The sequence below is a fragment of the Vipera ursinii genome, assembly GCF_947247035.1.
Source record: "Vipera ursinii genome assembly, chromosome: 2".
Classification (NCBI taxonomy): Eukaryota; Metazoa; Chordata; class Lepidosauria; order Squamata; family Viperidae; genus Vipera; species Vipera ursinii.
In genome coordinates this window covers 144,755,987-144,776,463 of record NC_139513.1, presented here as the reverse complement: position 1 = coordinate 144,776,463, position 20,477 = coordinate 144,755,987, and the positions used below count along the sequence as shown (strand labels likewise).

At 41.3% G+C, this 20,477-nt stretch overlaps 1 protein-coding gene across 3 annotated transcripts in view; it reads right to left on the bottom strand.

Moving 5' to 3' along the window:
- Positions 1-20,477, bottom strand: part of RHBDL3 (rhomboid like 3) — a gene marked incomplete at both ends in the record, with an annotated part of 143,948 nt that overhangs the window by 65,475 nt on the left and 57,996 nt on the right. For 2 of the 3 annotated variants that reach the window (XM_083353630.1, XM_083353631.1), the window contains one exon: positions 7,761-7,919. The exons of the other annotated variant lie outside the window; for it this stretch is intronic. In XM_083353630.1, coding sequence (XP_083209756.1) covers positions 7,761-7,919 — 159 coding nt within the window. The remainder of the gene's footprint in view (positions 1-7,760; positions 7,920-20,477) is intronic. 3 annotated transcript variants of the gene reach the window in all.

Here is a 20,477-nt window from a genome sequence, read left to right as displayed (position 1 = left end):
TGCCAACAACTGCAGTGATTCATTTAACAGCTGTGGCGAGGAAGGTCATAAAATGGGGCAAAATTCACTTAAATGTTTCACTTAAGCAACAGAAATGTTGGGCTCAATTGTGGTGGTAAGTCGAGGACTACCTGTATATCTTTTATATCTCTAGAAAGTTTTCAATAAAAATTAAACATTAAAAAGTCAAACAGGCCATTCATAATTGACTATAATAGTAACCAATCACCCTGAAAAATGTATTTTTTTAAAAAATGTGAACAATTAAAAACGAAATCTGTAAGTTTTGTTGCATGTCCCCCAGAGTCGCTTGTTCATGCAATGTGTGGGTTTATAAATTAGATAAATAAATAATCGCTCAAACATACCTGTAAGAGGGATGTCTTGCCATATTAATCAATTCCAATCCGTTTACTGAGTTTGGCTCAGAAGAAAACTGCCCTGTCAGCCAATTCTGAATGACATTCCTATTTTATTTTAATTTACAACCTGGCTAATTTAAATCCTGGCTTAATTTACAGCCAGAGAACGTAATTGCAAAAGCCAATTAATTAGATGATGGATTAATTTCAGGCAAGGCAATTGAAAAGGGCAAGCTAAACCTGGCCACGTTTCTCTGGAGTTGGAAGCTAACTAGGGTTGGCCTCTTTAGAATAGAATAGAGCTGGAAGGGACCTTGGAGGTCTTCTAGTCCAGCCCCCTACTCAAGCAGGAAAACCTATACCATCTCAGACAAGTGACTGTCTAGCGCCTCTTCTTAGAAACCTCCAGGGATGGAGCACCCACAATTTCCTGAATCTCTCCAAGATAGAAATCAGACTAAGAAACTGAAACAAAACCTGGACCAAGGTACTGTGTAGTGGCAAACTATTCCTGCATTGTTGGCAAGAAAACTAGCCTGAGTGACTATACTTCCAAAAGTGTTTGACAGATCCAAAAACAGAAGACTTCTTGGAATTACCCATTCCAGCTCCCTCCACTGCCTACTTTGAAATGGCATACATACTGAATCTGTCCAGGGACCCCCTAAAATGAGATTGGGAGTTGAAATAGTGGAGAAATAAGTGTTAGACCTACAGGAAGATCTCAAGTTACGAACACAATTGAGCTCAAAATTTATGTCGCTAAGTGAGACAGTTGTTAAGTAAGTTTTCTCCCATTTTATAACCTTTCTTTCCAGAGTTGTTAAGTGAGTCACTGCAGTCATTAAGTTAGTAATACAGCTGTTAAGTGAATCTGGCTTCCCCATTGACTTTGCTTGTCAGAAGTTTGCAACAGGTGATCACATGACCCCAGGACCTTGCAACCATCCTAAAGAGGAGTCATTTGCCAAGCATCCAAATTTTGATTATGTGACCATGGGGATACTGCAATTGTCATAAATGTGAAAAATGGTCATAAAACACTTATTTCAGTGCCATTGTAACTTCAAACAATCACCAAATGAACTGTTGTAAATCGAGGACTACTGTAGCATTACTACTGTAACGCTGCTAGGTCTGTAAGACAAAATGGAATTTTGTTCTAAAAATATGCTTCTAACAATTGCATCACTGGCCCACCATAAGTCTCCTGCATGCTGAAGATAAATTTGTTTTAATGTAGTTGCTATGCAAGCTCTCCACATTTGTTTTTCCTTTTCCTTCCCTGGGAAATCAGGAATAGAGACATACAGGGTGGTGCCAAACGTGCAGCTAGGCCACATGTATCTAACTGCATTTTAATTCAGCACCTACAGTACATCATTCTTTCTCATTTCCAAACTGAACAAAGTGTGCTATGATTGATTGCTACTAATAACTGGTTCATAGGGGAAATTTCCAGAGCTGGATACTTAATCTCCTTGTTAGGACCAACCAAAATATCTCAGAAGACTCTGATATTTTAGAACGCTTGAGAATTTTTCACCAAGCAACTAGCTGCAAAATCAGTCTTGAGATCATAGATTGAGGCATTAATTCCAGCTTCTTCTACCTAGGTGACACGTAGACATGGCTTCTAACTCCCAGAATTTTCCAAACAGCTAGGGCACTGCTCAGAATTCTGGGAGCACTGTGTAATCTGTGTCAGATTACACCGAGAATATAGGAATAAAAAAATACAGTTCTTCAGCTAGATGGGAAAGCATTTTTAATAAAAAAGCAATGTGAAACAGCATTTAGCTTAATTTGTTTCAGAATTCTTTTAAACTAAAGAGAGATCACAGCAGAAAAGGTTTCCTTGAGATATTTGGAACCCAGAAGCTTTGAAACCCTGCTTCAATGTGGTTTCCAAAGAACTTGATTTCTCAGTAAATAAGGAATTTCTCTCCCGATCAAATTCACAACTGATCTTCAAGGAAGATGCCTCAAGAGGTATCAGCAACTACATTCCTATCTATCAGTAGTAGGTGGTTGACAAACCAAGTCTGATGGCATTCCGAGCTACTCTTTCTGCAGATAGCTCCATTTTATTCTTTACCACTCCGAAGCTATTACTTGGAGGAGAAGACATAAAAAGCAGGCATTGCTCCTGATAATTGCTCCTGTTGATACCACACTTTTTCTCTGTTGGTGGCTCTAACCTTATCAGTCAAACAAACCTAGAAGTTCCTCTGGTTGTGCAACAAACTATCAATAGTATCAAAGTCATGTGCACATTTTTAAAAAAATGCTTTGAATTCCGTTATCGATATTTACTAACAATTCACAGTGTCCTATTTTTTTTTCATAACTATTGATGAGAACACAGTCATACTCGTACACTGCTCAGACAAAACAGATGTGTGACTGATGATGCTTTTCCTCCCCCCACCCCACTCTCCAGTTTTGCCCCTACAATATTAAAAACCAAATGGATTAGTCAAACTTATTCAGCAAGTTATTGCATTCTATGAATTTAGGGCTAATTGGGGGGGAGGGACAATCTTTAAATATGAGAAACAGGGCAGAATAGGGCATGTGCCTTAAGCAGACAGTCTTCAATATCATGAAACTTCATCACAGTTAATTATGTGCCAATTATTTTTGCAATTCGCGTAGGGAAAATCCCTTGTGAGATTTTTCTGGCATAGGGGCAAAAATACAATTTTAATGAAGCATTTCCGTGTTTTTATGGGTCTGAAAAAAACAAACAAAAAACCAGAAAGAAAATTGAATGCAACACAGACACCCAAGTACAAAGATGTGTTTTGATCAATCTCTCAATAAAGAGCTGATCCGAAAGCTTATTTTTTTTTAGTCTTTGACACTGTGTATGGAAAGACTTTATTGATATTTTCTGCCAGTATGGCTTCCTTTTCCAAATGTAGGCCACCTGGTATTTCCTGGTAATCGCCACGAGTAACCAGATGCAATTCAGCTGAGTTCCAAACCCACAGAAAATCACAAAAAGGAGCTGCCAGCCCAGATTCACAAGTTAATCCAGCCCATACTCTATGGTTAGCTGGAGAGATTTGATGCACAGTCCATCTCTAGAAATAAAATACAGTTGACAGTTTTATTAAAATTAAATTTTTAAAATTAACAGTTATGCGAGATTTCCTTGCCTAAAACCTAAGACTGAATTTAACAAAAACCTTTTGAAAAGGCAAAGGGGCCAAGGGAAGCTTAGCAATCATGTCATCTTGCAGAGATAGTTTGGGGGGGGATGTTTAGGGAAGGTTATCTTTTAAAATCATTACAGTCAATTATATAATTATATAAAGTTTATTCAGAGGATAAACAAGTAAAATAGAAGAACCAGGGAAGGCCCAAATTGCACTTAAAGAATCTGAAAGAAGATCAATAAAGGCAATTAATTTGGCTGCTATCTATTTAACCCTAAGCATGGACAGAAGGCATTGATAAGAGTAACATCTCTGGTAGAACCAAGAGATACAGAACGGAATTTCAATTTTATAGGAATCTAAAATCAGTGAAAGGTTTTCCCTTAGCAAATTGTTCCATTTTTAAGTTAATTATTTAGCCAGCAGGTCAGAAAATTACTCAGGGGTGAAGGGGGTGGGATGTCACCTTCTTAAAGTTTGAATTTGCACTTCAAATCACCTGTACAGACATGGAGAGACATATAATTATGAAAAGCAAGCAATTTCTGGATATGAGTTGAGAGATGAAGAACCTATGCTTATCCACATTTCAAATCAAAGATTCTGAGGGTTAAGGGGGATACCAGAATTTATGGAGATTTCAAAACTTCTCAAAGGCAGCATTTTAAGACTGTACTTGGTTTTAGCAGTGCTCCGGTTTCATTTCAGTAAACACTAAAGCAGAGGTCTTCAAACTTGGCCCTTTTATGACTTGTGGACTTCAACTCCCAGAATTCCTCAGCCAGCGTGCCTGGCTGAGGAATTGTGGGAACTGAAGTCCACAAGTCATAAAAGGGCCAAGTTTGAAGACCCCTGCACTAAAGCCATGTTTTATTGCAGATGCTGTTCATTATATGTGGAAAACTACTTAGAAGGTATATGAGATTACACATGGATGTGCGCAATACACTTGGGCTTACAGTGCAAGGGGGGGGTTGCTAACAGCAACAGCCTGCAGATTGATTGACTCACTGGAAGCTTTAGAGCAGAGAAGATTCAAAGAAACTTCATAATAGAAAGAAATATTTACTGAGCAGCGATAGGAGGAAGTCACGTTGGCTTCCAGTAAGCTGCTAAGGTTGCCTGAGCAGTACTAAAGAGTGAACGAAAGAAAAAGCCTTTTGTAACAGAGAAAATAAAACATGAAAAACAACCAAAGAAAGAAGGGAAACAATAGAGCCAGTGTAGTCTGGGGCAGGGGTGTCAACCTCAGTTTCATCGAGGGCCGCATCAGTGTTATGGTTGACCTCCAAGGGCCAGATGGGCATGGCTGGGTAGGCGTGGCTGGGTGGTCACAGCCGGGTCGCTGTGACTCGGTGGGTGTGGCTGGGTGGGCGTGGCCGGCTCGACTGACAGTGGAGAACCTTCTTCTTAGGCAAAAGGGGCCGAAGGAGTTTTCAAGTCCAGAACTACAAAAGAAAATTTGGAAGTAGCTCAGGTAGCTGCCTCCCTGATTCATAGGATAAAAAGGAGGTTCAGCACAAATCAGATTTGAAAAATTTGATTACTGCAGCCAATTTCAATAAAAGTAGATTTTGGCCTTCTGGATGACACCTACAAGCACTGCTCAGGGTCCAGAACCTCCCAGGGGGATTTGGCCTCTTGATCCTGAACCCCCTCGCTTAAACGGCTCCTTTGGAGCAGCTGATGGGATTCGGGAGATGCCAGGATGACTTGAAGCACTGGGAAGCTTGAAACATGTACAGTTACTCCGTGGACAGAACCTTGATAGACCGAAGGACGGAAGGAGGGATCAGAGGGCGAGCCTCAAACGGCATCCTGACCCTGGCAAAGGGCTGGGCTCGGGCAGGGCAGAACAGGGAAAGGAGTCCCGGCTGCCTCTTGGGGATGGGAACTCCCCACCCTTCCCATTTGCCAGGGCTGTCGGAGGTATAGCGAGTAGGAGGCTTGTCCACGTATGCGGCCTCTGGGTGGGCTGGCAATGAGGAAGCAGGGGCCGACCCCTTGCTGTCTCCATGGTGATCCCGCAGGCCAGATCTAAACACAACATGGGCTGGATCTGGCCTGCCAGTTTTGAGTTTGACATGTCTGGTCTAGAGGTTAAGACACCAGGTTAGAAACCGGGAGACCGTAACCATGAAAGCCAGCTAGTTGACCTTGGGCCAGCCACTCTCTCTCAGCCCAACCCACCTCACAGGGTTGTTGTTGTGGGGAAAATAGGAGGAGGAAGGAGCATTAGGTATGTTCGCCACCTTGACTTACTTACTGATAGAGTAATCAAGGTGGGATAAAAATCTAACAAAAAAACAAATGGCGGCATATCACCTTTTCATCAGAAAATATGGTCGTCTTTTTCACTACATTCAAGATTTATACAGCTGTGTTGAGGACAGAACATGATGGTAGTAGAGATGGATACCGAGGGAGGCTATCAATCTATCCAGATATTCATGGAAGGTCATGGAAGATCCATCCATCCGTCCATCCATCCATCCATCCATCCATCCATCCATCCATCCATCCATGAGACTGATGTGTTTGTGATACTGCAATTTGCTTGTGTGTAGACAGAGTTTGGGAAAGATGGGAAACAGATTGTCAAAGCAACACTTCACCATAGAAGGGTCTTCATAAATTCACTAAATACGTTCTTGTTCAGACGCTATTGAGATAGCCAGAGGTAGTAAATAGGAAGAATACCAAGGAACTCCATCTAGAGCTTTCTCAACAAAACTCAGCTCCTTTTGGAGAAGATAGTGTGTATGTTTAAGCGTTGTTTTAAAAGCATTTTGGAACTCAAAGCTACACCTTTTTTTTTAACGTAGAACACAAATAGTCATTTGCCAAAACATTTACTTGGGAGTTAGGCCAAATTCCACATCACATCAAAGGTGTGGGTTTATAATTGATCTCCAAGCATGCATAGCAAGATAGTTTGCTTCTGCTCTGCCTTTTGGCCATCTTGAATGCATTTTTTAATCTTCCCTGCTTCTTCCCTTGCCATCCAAAGACCCCCACTGGATTGATCTGCACTTTCTAAAGCAACTCAGCTGTCTTAACCTCCATCAATCTCCAACTTTCCCACACTGTGAATTCATCTTTCATTTCACTCTAACAGGAAAAGAAAGAGATTGCGGTTTGTTCGACTGGGTCTTTTTCCAAAACTGAACTGTGTTTTTGAATAATTCAGTTTTGGAAAAGGGACAAAAAAGGGGGAAGGCCACAGATGAGTCTAAAATCATTCAGTTTTCAAAATGGCTGGAAATCCCAAAACTCTAGCAAAGGTCATTTGTGTTTCTGGAAAGTAGAAATGCAAACATCCTGGTGAGAAAGGAACATATTATTTTTCTAACCCCACACACTGGGAAATGTATCTCTACTTGGTACACAGAACAAGTACACTGAATAAATAAATGTGCAAATGAACAAATTCTACATGAATTCCTGGGCAGGGATACAGGTATAATATTGCATGAGAAGGGTTTCTAAACTCCGGGGCAATTCTATACACTAGAGCAACTTGAGCTGCTTCTTTCTTGGGCTGCTGCTGGCTATTCTAAAATCAATTTTAAGAATTCCAGCCCAAACTGGGCTGGCACTTAGTCAAGCCTACAATAGCCACAGCATCTGGCTGGTCATCCCCTTCCAATCTCTGCAGGGAAGGCTAGACTTGCTGATTGAATCCTACATTGATTAACCTACCAGTGCTTCCTTTTCTATTTTAGAGAATACAGGTAGTCCTCAACTTTCGACCACCCATGTAGCAAGTGTTCAAAGATAGTGCTGAAAAAAGTGCCTTACAACTAATCTTCATGCTTACAACCACAGTAGGATTCCTACGGTGACATGATCGTGATTTGGATGCTTGGCAGCCATCCTTGTTTGTTGGTCACGTGATCACCATTTGAACCTTTCCAGGTGGCCCCAACAATGGGGAAGCCAGCAGACATGGTCACGTTGCAGTTGCGCAATGTCTTGCTTAACAACCTTGGTGATTCACTTAACGATCATGGGGAAAAAAAGGTAAAATCAGGTGCTATCATCGATGCCTCGCTTAACAACCGTGCCACTTAATGATTTTTCTAGTCCCTATTGTGGTCGTAAGTCGAGGACTAGCAGTATTCCCTTCTCATTAGGCTTTTGTGTCTTTCTTTTACATTCCCAGGTATTTGCAGACATGGATGCTCTGACACCCACACTCATTTCCTCCTCTGCCAGCTAGAAAATCACTTACCAAGTTGACAAAGTCTTGATAACAAATCTTTCCATCCGAATTGTTGTCTGCTAACGCCAAAAGTACTTCCAGTTTATGTGGATCCAGTTCAGAGCTGTGTCTTTGCAGGAGGCTCCGAAATTTCTCTGTGCTGATGTAACCCGTGTTCTCGGGATCAAGCTGGATACAGAAACGCAGAAGAAAGAGAATGATGCACTAATGCAACAGACATGTCAAAGGGAATTGCAGGAACATGCGATTTTAACTGCCTCCTTTTCTTTCACTTTAGGGTCATATGTGTGCTGTCTGTCTTTGTCAGAAAACAAATATCTTCCAATACTTAATAAATCTATTAATGCTAAAACTGATACTGCCCAAAATTCCAATCACCTTTCTTCCTGGATGTTCACTCTGGCTTGTTAAATAAGTTATGGCTCAGAAACCATGTGTCAGGACCCACCTCAATCCACATCTTAGGAAATAAGAACTCTTGGATGCAAGTTTAGTCCAAAAGGAAAATGTTTACTAGGATGGAATCGATTGTGGCAATACAAGACGGAATCTAACAAAGTTACATTTCAATCCTATATAAAGCATTCCCATTTCAGCCCCTCCCCTCATCCATTTGGTCAGGCTCTCATCAGTTGCTTAGGTGTCAGGGCCTTCCATGGGAAAGGGAACTCTCCTTGGTTTTATGGTTATTGATTTCCTTTTCAGTTGTAAATGAAGATGTAATCCAGATCTGTCTGTCCCCCTCCCTCCCCCAGTTCAAACGTTTCCTGTTGTTTGAAGATCGCTTTAAGTAACCATCCTCTCCCCCCCCCCTCGGAGAGATGGCAGAATACCCAGAATAAGCACATTGTTCTACCTATACAATTATGAAATGTGATATAAATGGATTCTGACACCATGGTTCAATGCAGAATAATAACCAAAACAACAACAACAACAACAACATATTGGAGGTCATCTACTCCAATCTGCTGCTCAGGCAGGAAACCCTATACCAACGATCGCAAACCTTTTAGAGACCAAGTGCCCAAACTGCGACCCAAAACCCACTTATGTATTGTCGGGTGCCAGGTGGGTGTGGCCATTGGGTGGGTGTGGCCAATTGGGTGGGTGTGACCAATTGGGTGGGTGTGGCTGCAGTGGTAACGGCAGACTGGGTGGAACTAAAAAGTTCAATCAATTAATATCAACTTTGCGAGATCTTTTTTTTCCCCGTGAAGAAGTTGAAATTGATTGATTGATTGAAACTTTTTTTTTGGCACACAGCGGCGGACGCCTAAAGCGAAAAGGTTTATAAAAGCCAGCTAAAGGCCTAGGACTAGGGAAATGGCAAGTGTGCCCACAGAGAGGGCTCTGCATGGCACCTGTGGCACCCGTGCCATAGGTTCACCACCATGGACTTAGGGTTAGGGTTAGGTCAGCGTGAACTCATAGAGCAAAATGGACATCGGCAACAAACTCGGAGTGCTTCGGTATGGTTAGGAGGGCACTTACTTTTCTTTGCTGCCCTATCTAGGTTTCTTGGTAAAATACATGGGAAAATCCCATTGGAGGAAAATTCCACTTAGGGTTAGAGCTAGGTCACCATTAACTCATAGAGCAAAATGGACATTGCCAACAAACTTGGAGTGCTTCGGTATGGTTAGGAGGGCACTTACTTTTCTAGGCTGCCCTATCTATGTTTCCTGGCAAAATACTGTGGAAAATCCCATTGGAGGAAAATTCCACTTAGGGTTGGGATTACCTGACCAGGAACTCATAGAGCAAAATGGACATCGCCATATTTTTTTTTGCACACCGTGTGGGAGGTTTAAAGCAAAAAGGTTTTATAAAACCCAGCTGAAGGCCTAGGACTGGGGCGACGGCGCGTGTGTCAACAGAAAGGGCTCTGTGTGCCACTTATGGTACGTGTGTCATAGGTTAACCACCACGGCCTTATACCATTTCAGACAAATGGCTGTCCAGTCTCTTATTAAAAACTTCCAGTGTTGGAGCACCTATAGCTTCTGCAGGCAGGTTGTTCCACTGATTAATTGTTCTAACAGTCAGGAAATTTCTCCTTAGTTCTAGGTTGCTTCTCTCTTTAGTTTCCACCCATTGCTTCTTGTCCTGCCTGCAGGTGCTTTGGAGAATAGCTTGACTCCCTCTTCTTTGTGGCAACACCTGAGATATTGGAAGACTGCTATCCTGTCACCCCTCGCCCTTCTCTCCATTAAATTAGACATACCCAGTTCCAGCAACCGTTCCCTATATGTTTTAGCCTCCAGTCCCCTAATCATCTTTGTTGCTCTTCTCTGTACTTTTTCTAGAGTCTGAACATCTTTTCTTACCATGAATTATTTATTCATAGTTAAACCAAACCTCAATTAGTTGAGATTGTGAGCATGTTAGGTCACAAAATGTATCTCAGAAATCACAACGGCTGCATTCGTATAACATATTAAGTCAAGTCAACCAGCCTCATTGTATTTAAATGTACAGTTTGAATGCAGACTCAGAATGTAGCAATAAAGGAGAACATTGGTAGCTCAGGGTTGAAGTGAGGTGTCCTTGGTGTTTTCTGAGCTTGGTCGTTTTCTTGCAGAGGTTTCATTACTCCAACTAGGTAACCTCACCGGTGCTAGTCGCTAATCATTGATGATGTTAACTAGTTTGGGTAATGAAATGTGTGCAAGAAAACAACCAAGCTCGGAAAGCATCAAGGACCCCTCAGAATGCAGCTTCAGGAAGTTTGGAAAAATAGTGAAAGTGGTACAGTAACTGATGACGTGGGTGCGTTTCTTTCTGGGAGCCAATGTTGCAGCTTAAATTAACAGAAGAATGGGAATGGAATGGGAAATGGTTATTACTTAAATTTTTAATATTCAAAATTCAAAGGTTGACTCAGCCTTCCATCCTTCCGAGGTAGGTAAAATGAGGACCCAGATTGTTGGGGGCAATTAAGCTGACTTTGTAATAATGCCGCTTGGGGGGTGTATGAAAGCCCTAATAAGCAGGCATATACATAGAATGAAGGCTACTGCTAAGCTTGTAAGCCGCCCTCAGTTTTCGGAGAAGGGCGGGATATAAATCAGATTAAAATAAAATAAATAAATAAAATAGATTAAAAATGCAACTTTTCAATAGCAAAAAACAAGCACACGCGCCCATAAAGGATGGGTATGATGAACCCCGAAAAGGAACTTACAGCTCGGTTCTAAAATTTTCAACTGCAAACCATCCCCCCGCAGTCACTTAATCCTATTTTCACCACTCAGCGACCAGCCTGCCTTTAAAGCCATTGCTAGCGTCCCATGGTCACACGGTCACTATTTATGACACTTCTGCCCAAACCCAGCATTTACTTCCAGTTTTTTTTTAGGCAAAAGCACCCCATAGAAAACAGAGGGTTCTCTTAATGACTGCCACATTCACTTAACAACACCCACAAAAAATGTAAAATCGGGACAACCATCTGGTGTCCCACTTTATGAGGGTTGTGACTTACGACCGCAATGGGGTGAGGGTGGGGCTCCAATATGGTTGTAAATCATGGTTGTTTATTATCTGTATGACATTTTCAACAATGAGTAACCACAGAGTGCATTTTTCCTTGACTCCAGCCGTTCCTCTGGACTGATACCTGAAAAGGCATAGGACATGGTCCAGTTCTCAAGGCTGGTTTGTCTCATGACTTCATTCTTCTGACCACAAGGCTACATTTGCAGCCATTTGGAAGAGGTATCAAAGGATCTCAGTCCTGAGGCATGATTACATTTGCAGCCACCTCATAAGCCTACTTTGAAAAAGAAAGAACTTCAAATCATTTTTCAAGGCTAATGGATCTTCTTTTGAAACACAGGCAGAAGCAACAGATTCTTTCTCAAGAATTTAATTCATCCAGCAGTCATTTGCCACCTTTTGGAAATGGAACCAAAATTTTGTCCTTGTAAGATATTCAAGGATGTTTTTTTGGAAATGAACTGCTCTAAGGCAGATATAAATTGATAAACTCAAGCCTTCTACACACTGAAATTACAAAATTTAACATATTACGTGTTATAATTTCAGTGATTTTAAGTGCTAGTAACCCTGAGAAAGGAAGAGGTAGGTGAAAATTGTGACCTCATATGAAAATAATGTTTACTGGGTTTCTCTTTTGTAAAAAATCCTTCAAACAGAACAAGTTTCTATCTTACAAAGATTGTTTTAAGATTCGCTGGGTGCCAAAGGTGGATAATACAGTATTACCCTTGTAAGTACTGCAGTTTTATTTCTGCACACAGAAGAGTGATTAATGGAGAGATAAAATATGCTGTTTTACAATCAAAGGTTTTGTGATCACAAAAGGAGAAAGCTAAGACTGGCATCAGACGAAAGGTATTTGCTTTATAAACTGAAATCCTCACAGAAGCTCAGAGCAATTTACAGTAAATCCAATGCAACTTCATCTTGGCTGGGCCTCGGCTGTCTCCAGGCCGGTCTTTGATCTTCTCAACTTGGTCTGCTGGCTTCTGCTTGCCAATAATAATGATATCAAGCTTGTCACTTGAGTTGAAAGGCGGAAGAAAAGAGGTGGAGATTCATGAGAAAAGTTCAGCCCGGGAGGGCATTTTTCCATGGAAACATTTTGTCTGTGGAAAAAGGCAGCTTGGTAAAAGCGACAAAACCCTTTTTGAAGAAGCTGGCTCTTGCTAGCTGCAAACAAAGTTCTCACCTTTGGCTGGGATTGATTGTCTTGGCAAACAGGCAGGGAAGAAAGGGGTGGGAGGCAAAATGAGCAGCTTGCCAGCAGCTAAATTGGACAGGGAATTTTTCCCCCCTCTTTTCAGCCTTGAAGTAGAAAAGAAACCTACAGTAACACATTTACCCAAGTTGACTGAGGCAGATGGCTCAGTCAGGGGAGCGTATGGATTTCACTTCTGCTGCTTCAAACAGGGTATCTCAAATCGGCCAGGAATGGAATTTGTGGCCTGACATAATAGATATCTTAAGAGGAAGAGGGCAGACGGGGGTGGGCCACTTCCCAGAAAGAATAAGACCTAAATGCAAGGGTATCCCATTTCCAAAGGGATCCCCATCAGAGGATTCCGAACATCCCAGCAACAAGACCCTAACCCTCTTGAAATACTTGTTGCCGAAGCCAATTCACCACAGTCAACCCACCGCGGCCAACTCACTGTAGGACAAGAATTACACTACTATCAAAGAAATAGTGGAACAGAATCATTAAAGAAAAGATGCCAAAGAAGGGACAAAATGAAATGTGAATGAAAATATTTTTTTTAAATTATTTTAAATAATTAACTAGAATGGTTAAATTGTCCCATGGCAAGTTGGCTGCGGTGAGTTGTTCCATTCCATGTGCAGGTGGTTTCCAGAGTTTAGCATTTCTTAGGCCACTCTTACTATCTCTCTCACTTAAGTGAGGGGTCCTTGATGCTGCCTGAGCTTGTTTGTGTTCTTGCAGACATTTCATTTCCCAAACTAGGTAACACAGAATAGAATAGAGCTGGAAGGGACCTTGGAGGTCTTCTAGTCCAGCCCCCTGCTCAAGCAGGAGAACCTATACCAGTGATGGTGAACCTTTAGAGACTGAGTGCCCAAACTGCAACCCAAAACCTACTTATGTATCATTGGGTGCTGGGTGGGTGTGGCCCATTGGATGGGTGCGGCCTGTTGGGACGGCGTGGCCCGTTGGGTGGGCGTGGCTGCGGTGGTAAAGACAGACTGGGTGGGACTAAAAAGTTCAATCAATCAATTCCAACTTTGTGAGATCTTTTTTTTTCCCCGCAAGAAGTTGAAATTGATTGATTGAACCTTTTTTTTTGCACACGGCAAAAAGGTTTTTTTTTTTATTGAAAAGTTTTAACATACAGTTTATCTTTAACAATCCCCCCTCCCCCTCCCTTCTCCCTCCCCCCCTACCTCTCCCCCCTCCCCACCTCCCCCCGACTTCCCAGAGCTAAATACAAGGTATATATATAAAAAAACAATCATAAACAACCATATAGTAACAACCATAACCTCTAAAATCCATCACTCTCTAGCTTATATAGGATAGGACAAACCTTAGTAATATTAAATATGTATAGAAAAACTAAAATAGAGAAAGAAAAGAAAGAAAGAAGACTTATTCAAATGCTACATGAAACTTCTTAACCCTATACTTATTCTGGATAAACTCAATCCATTTTCTCCATTCCATAATATAACGTTCTTGCGAGTGATCTTTCAAATAAGCCGAAATCTTCGCCATTTCTGCCAGGTCGGAAACCTTTAAAGTCCACTCTTCTATGGTCGGCAGTTCCTCTTTCTTCCAATACTGACCTATCAAAAGTCTTGCTGCCGTAATTAAATTTAACATCAGCTTAGTGTCCACAACCGTAGCGTCCGTGATTATTCCCAACAAGAAGAGTTGCGGACAAAACTTTATCCTTTGCTTAAAAATCTTCTGCATATTCCACCAAATTTTTATCCAAAAAGCCTTAATCTTTTTACAAGTCCACCATACATGAAAATATGTTGCATCTTCATCTCCACATCTCCAGCATTTTGGCTGATAGTTCGGATACATACTTGCAAGCTTTTTAGGATCTAGATGCCATCTATAAAACATTTTATAAAAGTTCTCTCTTAAATTTTGAGCTTGTGTAAATTTTACGTTCCTCACCCAAATCTTTTCCCACGTGTCCATTGTGATAACTTCCTGGATGTTTTGGGCCCATTTTATCATACAATCCTTAACGAGTTCTGTTTCTGAATCAATCTCTATCAACGCAAGATATATCCGTTTAATATGTGCTGGTCCCTGATTTCTAATTTGCTTTATCAGATTTTCATCAGTCATTGTAAAACCATTTTTCTGATCTTCTTTCCACCTGGCCCGTAGCTGAGTATATTGAAACCAATTTTGAACAATCTTCTCATCTCGCAAGAAACTATATGGCTTCAAACACCAATCATTTCTTTCCAAGCTTAGGATCTCCTTGTACGTAGTCACATCATGTTTGAAACCAGCATGTATATTTTCTATTGCGTGTTTTGGAATTGCCCACAATGGTATCTTACAATCTAACTTATGTCTATACTTCTTCCAAACTCTCAGCAATGCCTCTCTTAAAATATGCACTCTAAACACATTATCTACCTTCTTATCATACAACAAATATGCATGCCAGCCAAACAGCAAATCGTGGCCCTCAAGATTTAATAATCTCTCTTGTGTCAAATTAATCCAATCACTTATACCTGATAACGCAGCAGCTTCATAATATAATTTAAAGTTAGGCATCTTGAGACCACCTCTTTCACGAGTATCCTGCATAATCTTAAGTTTAACTTGTGGCCTTTTCCCTGCCCAAACAAATTTGTTGATACCTCTCTGCCATTCCTCCAAATTAGAGTGTTTCTTAAGAACCGGTATCATTTGAAATAAAAATAAAAATTTAGGCAGGACATTCATTTTTACTGCTGCGATTCGCCCCAACAAAGACAATTGCAGTTTTTCCCAACTCTCCATTTCTTTTTGGATTTTTCCCCATAATTTTTCATAGTTATTTTTATATAATTTTGTATTAGAGGGCGACAAAAACACCCCCAAATATTTAACCCTTTTGACAATCTCAAATCCAGTTAACCCTTCTAAAAGGGCCTTTTGCGATGCTGTCATATTTTTAGCCAAAATTTTAGTTTTTTGTACATTAACTTTAAATCCAGAAACCTTCCCATATTGCATTATTATCTCTATCAGGTCCACAACAGAGCTCTCCGGCTGGGTCACTGTAACAACCAGATCGTCTGCGAACGCTCTCAATCTATAATCCTGGTCTCTAATCTGTATACCCTTAATTCTTTCCGAATTTCGTATTTTTACCAATAATATCTCCAATGTTAACACAAATAACAAGGGCGATAACGGACACCCTTGCCTTGTGCCCTTCTCAATATTACATACTTCTGTCAGGCTATTATTAACTATTATTCGGGCTGTTTGTTTTTGATATAATGCCCTAATTGGTTGCAAAAATTTATCCCCAAAATTCATTTTATCTAAAACTTTCATCAAAAATTGCCAATTCAATTGATCAAAAGCTTTTTCAGCGTCTAAAAAAATTAGCGCCGCAGGGATCTGGTTGTTCCTTTCCAAAAACTCCAACACATCTACTATATGCCTCACATTATTTTTCATTTGCCTACCACTAATAAACCCAGTTTGATCCCCATGAATCACCCGTTGCAGAACCCTCATCAATCTGTTAGCCAACACCTTAGCAAATATCTTATAGTCTGTATTTAATAGTGATATCGGTCTATAGTTTTTTACTTGAGTAGCATCTTGGTCTTCCTTCGGAATCAGAGAGATAAAGGCAGTTCTCCAAGATGGAGGCACCTTTCCCCCTCTCTGGATTGTCTGGAACAATTCCTTTAACGGTTTAACCATCTCTAATTGTAAATTTTTGTAGTAGGCCGCAGTCAAACCATCTGTACCTGGCGCTTTGTCAGCCTTCAACTCCTTAATTACTGTAAATATTTCTTCTTCTGTAATCAGTTGATTAATCTCCTCTTTTTGTAGTTGTGTAAGCACCGGGATGCTAGCATTCTCCAAATATTCATCAATGTCTTTTTCATTAATCTTCTCCTTAGCATATAATTTAGAATAAAAATCCACAAAGGCTTCCTTAATAAAATCCTGTCGAAACACCATTTTACCCTTGTGTTCAATTTTATCTATGTTAGAAGCCCTCTGCTTTTTCCTTAGTCTATAAGCTAGCCATCTACCTGGCTTATTAGCATTGCAAAAAGTATTATGCCTGGCAAACCTCAAATTGGTTGCCACTTGATCAGCCATTAATTTATCAAATTGTCCTCTTAATAGCTTAATAGCCTCCTTAGTCTTCACATCCAATGGATTCAGAATCAAAGCATTCTCTTTTTCCTTAATTTCATTCTCCAATTCTTTCCTTCTAGCTTCCAAAATACGTCTATGTTTATTGTTCATATATATCAACACTCCTCTCATATAGGCCTTGCTAGCATCCCAGACCATATCCATGGAAGTATCCTTATTCATATTAAGTTCAAAAAAATCCTTCATTCGCTGTTTACACTCTTCAACATTTTTCTGGTTTCTAAACAAATTCTCATTTACGCGCCACGAGCGCCTATCTCTGTTATCCTTATTAATCTCTAACCATACTGGGCTATGGTCAGAAATAGCTCTTGCACAAATCTTCACCTTTTTAATCCTAGAAAAAAAATCATTAGTCAGCAAAATAAAGTCAATCCTAGAAAAAGATTGATGTCTATCAGAAAAAAAGGTATAATCCTTTTCATGCGGGTGTATGTCACGCCAAATATCTCGCAATTCCAAATCATCCTTCATTTCAAAAAAAGACTTAGGCAATCTGGCATGACACAGAATACGCTTAAAAAAACCAGCCTTGTCCATCTGTACGTCCAATACACCATTCCAATCCCCCATAAAAATAAACGATTTGTAATCCAACTGGGTAAGCTTTGTATGAAGTAAGCTAAAAAAGTCAGCCTGTTGTTGTTGTTGATTAGGGGCATACAGTCCAACTAAAAGCGTTTTTTTGCCTTCTAGCAACAAGTCTATCATTACGTATCTTCCATGCTTATCTGCTTCAATTAAGTCCGCTGTTATGGCACTTTTAATATAAACAACCACTCCATTTTTCTTATTCATTGCGGAGGCAACAAATTGCGTACCCAGTCTTGAGTTCAATAAAAGCTTTTGGTCCATAGCCCTAATATGCGTTTCTTGCAAACATATAACATCAGTCTTAAATTGCTTTAAATATAAAAAAACTTTCTTTCTCTTCTGAGGCGAGTTCAATCCATTAACATTCCAAGTCAAAAATTTAATCGCCATTCTTATCGCCCCGAAGCTTTTGGAGCACCTCACCAATGGCCCTGCCGCCTTTAGGCCGCGCTCCTCCCACTGCCTCGCTGTAAGTGCGCTTTGAAAATTCCAAAAACTTCTGCTGGTCTTGTTCTTTTATTTGTTTTGCTCTTTTTAAAGCAGCACGCGTCACCCTCTGCTCTCCAGCGTCAGCCAACGAAGTTATAGTTTGATCCCCTCCTGCACCATTCTCCTCTGTCTGTCCATCTTCAGCCTCTTGAGGTTTCCCTTCTCCAGATCCCTTTACTGCTTCCAGAAGTGATAGTGGGGTTGCTTTTAAAACATTATTGTAGAATTCACGCGCCTGTGCCACAGTAACCAGACGGTATCTTTTACCTTCATGCATTACCACCAGCCCTACTGGAATCTCCCATCTGAACCTTATATCACGTTGTTTAAGTTCCTGCACCAAAAATGCAAAGTCCTTTCTTCTCCTTAAAATCTTTGGAGGAATTTCCTTTAAAACCAAAACTTCTTGGTCAGCAACCACTACTTTAGTATCATAGGCAGCTTGAATAACTTCATCTCTAATTTCTCTTTTTGTAAAATAAACCACCACGTCTCTAGGTAGCTTCCTCTGTCTGGCAATCCATGAGTTTACACGAAAAACTTTATCCATACATGCCTTTATTTCAGATGCTGGCTGACCCAATACTGCTTCCAGGGCTTCAGAAATCAGCTGTTTTAAATCTTCTTTAATATTTTCTTTTAAGCCCCTAATTCTAATAGCATACTGCATCTGGTGAAACTGAACAAGGCTTAACTCTCTGTCCGCTTTATCTTCATTCTCCAATACCTTAACTTCTAGTACAGCATTTTTTTGAGTCAAATCTTCCACTTTTTCTTCCAAACCTTGTACACATTCAGCCACACTTTCCACTGTAGACAAAATGTCTACCCTCATCGCACTAAATTTCTCTTCCATCCTCTCTTCTATTCTCTCCTCCATTTTTGCCAGTTTATCACTCAATGTTACTAAAATTACCTGGGCATGCTTTTCAAGGGCATCTTCTAAATCTTTAGATGTCAATGCAGCAGGAGGAAGCAAGGCTTGCAACGATGTCTGTTGCACCGGAGAAGTTCCAGCACTCCGAAGAGTTTTTGAAGGAGGTTTAGCCGCCATCTTTTACTTTCACTTGTGACGCACTTTCACTTTAAGTTTAAAAAGTCCATCAAGCTCGAGAGTAGAATATAATAATCCTCTTCACCTTTTCCTCTTGTACCGCTCTGCCTGCTCCTTTAAATCCAGAGTTTTTCCTTCAGGCAGGGGTGGTCGCCTGGCTCTGCTGGCTCTGCTCCAAGAAATCCGGAGCAGAGACGCTGACCAGCTGGGAGCGACCCAGGCTACGGGGGAGTTCGATCCTTCAGCCGCCCAAGCTACAAGCTCAGGCGGCCCCGGAGAACTCGACCCCTACCTGGGGCCTCACCCCCTCCTCTTCTCCCGAGGAGGGGGCTTCAAATTCACCCGAACAGCTGATTGGCGCTGTTTCGGGTGAAAATTACACAGCTGAGCCACGGGCAGCCCGAAAAGGCTGTCTCCGGTGCCGCACCACCACCGGAAGTCGGCGAAAAGGTTTTATAAAACCCAGCTGAAGGCCTAGGACTGGGGCGACGGCGCACGTGCCCAGAGAGAGGGCTCTGCGTGCCACCTGTGGCACGCGTGCCATAGGTTCGCCACCACAGACCTATACCATCTCAGACATCCTAGTCTAGTTCCAGTGCTGACTAGCACTGATGATGTTACCTAGTTTGAGTAAGGAAATGTCTGTAAGAAAATAACCAAGTTCAGATAGCACCAAGGACCCCACAGTTCAACCTTGAGCTACAACTATTCTCCTTTATTGGTATCACCCAAGAGAGCTGAGAGTTCCATCCCCACATGAATTAGCTTGCTGCTTTTTAAAAGCATTAGGCCTCACCATAACTGGAGGTGGGGGACAAGTCAAGATGGTGAAGAGGAAGCAGTGGTTGTAAAGCTTTTCTCTGAAAGGTTACCTTTTAGCCTTCTTATTTTTATAATCTCTGGTTTTCAATTCCAGCCCATTTGTTTTTATATGCACTCCTCTGCTCATGTTTTCAGTGTAATGGCCTTGTGCTGCCTTATCGGAACCCTCGAGATATAGAAAGGGGGAAAATCCTTAACTGGAGGCAGTGGATAAATCAGTTCCGCAACGGCAGGTGAAAGAAGATCTACTGCAAAATAAATCTCACTGGTGAAGCCTGCAAAATGTAAAGAGGTCCTGGAGGCAAGCTCCGGCCAAAGTGATTTCACAAACACATCCGTGTAGGTTTCTTGGCCCCAGGATGGATATACCGGCTGCCTTACGCTCTCTTCTAGGCAGCCTTTTGAACTTCTCAACCTAAAAGCCCACCATTTCCTGATGGCCTCTTAATCAATGTCCAACTAGGAAGATTTCCTCACTTACATCCAATCGTGAAACAAACACACCATATCATGGCAACCTTTTTTCCCCCTCCCATCTCGATACATCCGCCGCTTTGAGTTCCTGGTGGTCCTTGACTCAGAACCGTTTGTTTAGTGATCATCTGAAGTCACAACACAACTGAAAAAGTGACTTATGACCATTTTTTTCAACACTTACGAACATTGCAACATCCCCACGGTCACGCGATCAAAATTCAGACCCTTGGCAACTGTCGTATACTGATGATGGCTGCAGTGTCCCGGAGCCATGCGAGCCCCTTCCGACAATGAAATTCAATGGGGAAGCCAGATTCACTTAACAACCGTGCTACTAACTTAAACAACTGCAGGGATTCACTTAACAACTGGAGAAAGAAAGTGGTAAAGTGGGGCAAAG